Source organism: Zophobas morio, unplaced genomic scaffold (assembly GCF_036711695.1).
Source record: "Zophobas morio isolate AGI-343-1 ecotype UQ-CSIRO unplaced genomic scaffold, CSIRO_AGI_Zmor_V1 ptg000030l, whole genome shotgun sequence".
Lineage (NCBI taxonomy): Eukaryota > Metazoa > Arthropoda > Insecta > Coleoptera > Tenebrionidae > Zophobas > Zophobas morio.
In genome coordinates, this window is record NW_026972135.1 from 16,479,610 (window position 1) to 16,484,633 (window position 5,024).

A 5,024-nucleotide genomic window follows, 5' to 3' on the forward strand; every position below is an offset into this window, starting at 1 on the left:
CTAAAATTCTGTTCCCATTCTCGAATTTTTAATGACATCCAAACCTTCCTAATAGACGTTTCATGTTTGGAAGAAAAAACCCTCATGAGCATTAAAAACTTCTGCTCCCAATGTTTAACCTCGAAGCCGGGGTCACATAACACTAAATGATAAAAGAATCGATCACATCTTATGCAATTTTCCTTATTAAAATTCTACCAGAGTACAACATGGGCGTCCAATATGAATACAAAGAAGTGCACGTACCGCTAAGCATTTTTTTTTTCTCTTTATGGCGATTAAGAAATATTTTGATTAAATCAACCAGCCCATAAGCGTCACAATGCGGCTCACTAAGATTATTCAAATTCATTGCAAAACATAGGGGTCGACACATAGGAGAGCTCATGATTAAAATCGAAGGTTGATTTCCACAACAGACAAAACCTATTTTAAACCAATTGTGTAATACACAGTGGTAGGGATGAATATTTGAGTGGAAAAGTCTTTGTTCCTACCAGATTTTTTTCTACCAAACAGCATGATGGTGCTCTTGAGACTGTTTTTGCTTTTAGTGGTGAGTTTTGGATTAGTCGAACTATCGCGTTTTAATATCTGATTTTGTTTCAGTTTGTGAGTGAAATATTGTCAAACCCTTTATTTTATAACACCCCACAAGCTCTAGTGCTGTTTGCGTCTTCTGCATCAGCTTCTGCTTCTACATCTGGTGGTAATATTGCCAATCTTCGCCAAACTAAAGCAGCTAATCTCCAAGATTCGTTGGATGACGATGACTTTTTTAAAGATTCGGTAGAAAATCAGCAGAATGAAGAGAAAGACCAAAATGAAAACCCAATGCCTAATTTCGTCCAAAGAAAACTTGCTAAAATAATGAACGTACTTGGACTGCTAAATAGTCTTTCAAACCCAGCTTCGCCTGATAATAAAGTTGAAAGTGAACAAGACGATTTTGACAAAGACTTTAACGAAGACTTTAGTCGTGAAAACCTCGAACAAAAAGTGGGTTATGTCTACAATAAACCGACCAAGGCAAACAAAAGTGCAAACCAAGTTAGTGCTAATAGAATGGACTTCAGTCCTGCTAATATTGGAGTATTCTTCCTTGAACTTATTGGGAGCTTGGTGGGTCTAGCTTATGGTGCGGCGGCACAATTGAATCATCCTGGAAGTACGACCACACCAACATCGATTTAATATTGTATGTGTTAATTCTGTCATAACTAATTAGCTTTTAATCTCACACTAATTATAAACTTTAAAGTCAAAACGGAATGTGGTTGTATGTGTCTGGAAAAAATATTTATTGTGATAAAGTTGCCATTGTTGTTAAATAAAGTAATTAATAATCGAGGAGAAATATGTTATTAAAGGAGTACCTTCCGTTGCGTGCAGACAAAAAAAGTGAATTGGTTGTCGGTTATACATAGTCTCTCCGACTGCATTCGTGTCGTTAGTAGGTAAGTAGGTACTCGACTAGAATCTAAACCAACAATGTTATAAAGTAGTACCTACAGCACGTATTTACAAAATCGTTATTGCATACGCAAACAATTCTCTTTAAAAAATGTAAATAATGTAGGTAAAAAACGGCACATTCTAAAAAGTTCGTTAACACCTCAAGGTTAATCGAATTCCATCTGTCTGTAAATCAAAACCGTTTAGAGCTCAAATTCCAATCCAAACAACTCGTCTGAATAAAAATACAACTTTGAAAACTCGTCCTGTTCATAATTTAGGAGTAAATCGCTATACAGCATGAGTCCGAAAGTCAGTACCACTCTTTCAAGCAATCGACACTCTTTGTATGTTAAATTTTCCCGTAATTCAGCGAGTGCGTGACACAGTTTCGACCAGACAAAAAAGCGATTTGAGTCGGACATGCCATATACAGACAGCATCAACATGGTACGGTTATTTCCAGTTGTCCTGTATAAAACACAATTAAGACCGCCTTAGTCCATGAATGTTAAACAAGACAGTATGCTTTTGAGTGTCTGCAAACTAAAATGTACCACATTTGTTTGTTAGTGTTGGTTTTCGGTCAGGTACGTGAGTATGATACATGCGACCCATTAATCACTTTAAGGTAACTACAGGAATGTCTGGGGCAGACAAGGGGCCCTCCCATGGTGGAAAAAAAACCACTTCTTTTAGACTCATTTATTCCTGCGAGCATGCAAATAATAGCACACATCACGGAACTCATGAAGTACGACCTCAAACCGACTACCGGTACTACCACGACAACCACCATGCGACCGACACGGCCCCATAAACCCGGGATTTTCGCCCCGGAAACTCCCCCAGGTCCCGACGTTTACTTCGCCAAGGGGTTATCGTATCAGGAATACGTCGAACGACTGAAGTACCCCAGCGGGTACAACTACTTCGACAGATACAAGTACCCGGTGGAAGAAGAAGGAAGAAGCTTAGAAGACGACGAAGTGCCCCAAAATATTGAATTAGTTGTCGGTAAAGACCTAAGTGATTTACTGAGATTAGTTAATCGCATCGAGGACGTATCAGAATCTGAAGATCGTGAGGGTCAAGTGCAAAAATTTTCGCAAGTTTACGACGATTCGGATTTCAGGTTTCAGTTGTTAAGGCAAAAGAAGGTGCCGCCGACGAGAGCGTATGTGTCGCTTTTATCACTCTACGATCTCCTTAACAAAGAATCCAAGAAGCTGGGCCTAAATAAATACAGCGTGAGTAGTTCTTTGAACATTAATCATCCTTATGGCTAGACGAGGTGGTTTTGTTTAAAACGACGATAATTTGTTAGATACAGACAAGTCTGGCAGAACAGGTTTGATCAATTCAGAGGCGTTAAAATTCCACGAAAGGTATTAGTGTTTTCCATTTTATTTAACTCACAAACAACTTTTTGCCTGGAAAGTTTGCTGCTAAAAGGTGTTTTCAACGACGAAGTATTTTTGGAGTGGCACGTTTGCGAAGTGGAATTTTCGTGTTATTAATAATTTTGATAATTCAAATTTTTAGTAACAATAGTAACATCTAGTTGGTTCTAATACCGTTAATGATGGACTGATCAATTCTAATGTGATAATAATAATGACTGAATTGTTGCTATTTTTTGTATTATTGAAAGCGTACGCTTGTGATAAGCTTGAAATCGTGAAAGGTTGGTTGCATATGTTGTTACATTGTTCACAGGGCTACACCGACTACATTCTACGCGAGCTTGCCGATATTTCCACTGGAACTTCAGCGGATCAGTTGAGAGCAGTCTTATCGAAGATCGTGCAAAGAAGAGACACAAAAAATCCGCAAATCATCAAAAGAATCAATGATCTCCTAAAAGACTTGGAACAGAGCAGTAGTTACTTAAACGCAGCTTTAAGATATATCCCACCCTTACCATTCGTGTTGTAAGTCAAACCAGAAGCAGACCGTACTTGTAGAAAATATTATGTAAATTGTTAACATGTAAAATTAATGTAAAAATATAAATTATCTTGCCATAAATTCGTTTAATTTGCAAAACCGGCATTTCTGATAACGGTACCCAATTTGTTGGACGATGCACTGTACAAATTTTGTCACTTTCTCCTAATGTTTTGGAATCGTTGCATAATTTTACCATTATCCACATAATTAATAAAATTTAATGTATTCCAAATTTTATAAGGGTACACTTTGGTTATAAATAGCAACCTACGCGATATTTCGCCAGTTCATAAAAAAATGACGAATGTCTTGGTTCTTTTAGTCATCGGCGTCGTGAGTACCGTTTCATATTTGTCTTCCAAAACTTGTCATAATTCATTTAGGTGCTCTGCGAAGACATGATGGAGACTACGACACCCTCAATCCAGACTAGTCAACATCAAGTGACAAAACTAAATGAGGTACTACCCCAGAACATCGCCTCCAAACACAAGAATTTCATTGGTCCTTGGTTACAACCCGTCACCGATGCAGTGAAAAATTTCGTCACTTTGACAACACATCCAAATTACGGTGGCGTTCAATTTCTCAATCCTTTGAACCTCTGGCAAAAACTACACGATAAAGGTGGCAATTACTTCACGGGTCCCTACGGAGCCACCTTTGGTACGGCTTTACACAAACCCGTCGATTATCCTTTCGCTTACAGAAAGACGAAGAACTGATTGTAAAAGACAACTGGGACTGGAATTATAAAACAGTAACATTTTTACACAGTGTAATTTATGGTAATGACTGGTCGTATAAAAAGATATCTTTATTATTATTATGTTACCGGTGCATATTATTTAACCAGGTCAATCAGCCCATTGAATTTATAATTTTAACTTTTACTTTATTAGAGGCTTATTTATGATCTTGATCAGTACACGTGAGATTGTTCAAAGTCGTATTTTCCAAACATCCCAACACTCATTAAAAACATATTTTTCTAAAGACGGTTCTTATTTGTTCGTGTTATCTTTGACTCGCTAGGGAAACAACGTCATTACACAGTAATGAACCTATCGACCTTTTGATAAATTATTTTAAACTAACTTGTGCGTAAACGTATTAAAGTGCAATTAGTCAGGAATTTGTAATATTTTAGCAACAAGCTGGGGCATAAAGTTCGTTTAATGTGGCAGTTCGAGAGCTGGCGTCCAATTTATTTCTGAGACCGCATTTGCAGTATTTTTCGACGCCTGGATGATGGACACACGTTCGTTCATTGATCCATTTAGTGCGCCCCTCGATGCGTACTCATACTAAATTAACGACCTCTTGACTCGGTCAACCCGAGATCTGTCGTGGCATTGACTGCGATTTAAAGCCAATTCCACGTCATCTGATTTTCCAGCACCGAAAAATAAATTCGAAGGAGACAAATAAATTATCTAATAAAAAATGTAGCGTCTTTTCGTTTAATTATTCAAGAGTGAGAATGATAATAATTTATTTCATCCCAAAGGAAAAGGAAAACTTAATTGAAAAAGTTAATTATGCGCTATAACGATGGTGACAGCACCCGGAAACCAAGCGTGTAACAACATTTTTTATATAATAAATCAATACAC

The 5,024-nt window shown here is 37.5% G+C and overlaps 2 protein-coding genes across 2 annotated transcripts; both read left to right on the forward strand.

Moving 5' to 3' along the window:
• The first annotated feature begins 468 nt into the window (after positions 1-468).
• Positions 469-1,328, forward strand: LOC135138883 (uncharacterized). Its single transcript, XM_064068907.1, has 2 exons — positions 469-556; positions 610-1,328. The coding sequence occupies exons 1-2, from the start codon at positions 521-523 to the stop codon at positions 1,192-1,194; spliced, it is 621 nt and encodes a 206-aa protein (XP_063924977.1). The 5' UTR covers positions 469-520; the 3' UTR covers positions 1,195-1,328.
• A 608-nt stretch (positions 1,329-1,936) lies between these two features.
• On the forward strand, positions 1,937-3,486 carry LOC135138053 (uncharacterized). Its single transcript, XM_064067893.1, has 3 exons — positions 1,937-2,045; positions 2,097-2,705; positions 3,175-3,486. The coding sequence occupies exons 1-3, from the start codon at positions 2,007-2,009 to the stop codon at positions 3,391-3,393; spliced, it is 867 nt and encodes a 288-aa protein (XP_063923963.1). The 5' UTR covers positions 1,937-2,006; the 3' UTR covers positions 3,394-3,486.
• The last annotated feature ends 1,538 nt before the right edge of the window (positions 3,487-5,024 follow it).

Bases quoted from the DNA above. Each gene is read 5' to 3' on its own strand.
- LOC135138883 (XM_064068907.1), top strand. From the start codon at position 521: ATGATGGTGCTCTTGAGACTGTTTTTGCTTTTAGTG. The intron at 557-609 runs GTGAGTTTTGGA...ATTTTGTTTCAG, and splicing joins GACTGTTTTTGCTTTTAGTG to TTTGTGAGTGAAATATTGTC.
- LOC135138053 (XM_064067893.1), top strand. From the start codon at position 2,007: ATGTACCACATTTGTTTGTTAGTGTTGGTTTTCGGTCAG. The intron at 2,046-2,096 runs GTACGTGAGTAT...AGGTAACTACAG, and splicing joins TAGTGTTGGTTTTCGGTCAG to GAATGTCTGGGGCAGACAAG. The intron at 2,706-3,174 runs GTGAGTAGTTCT...CATTGTTCACAG, and splicing joins TGGGCCTAAATAAATACAGC to GGCTACACCGACTACATTCT.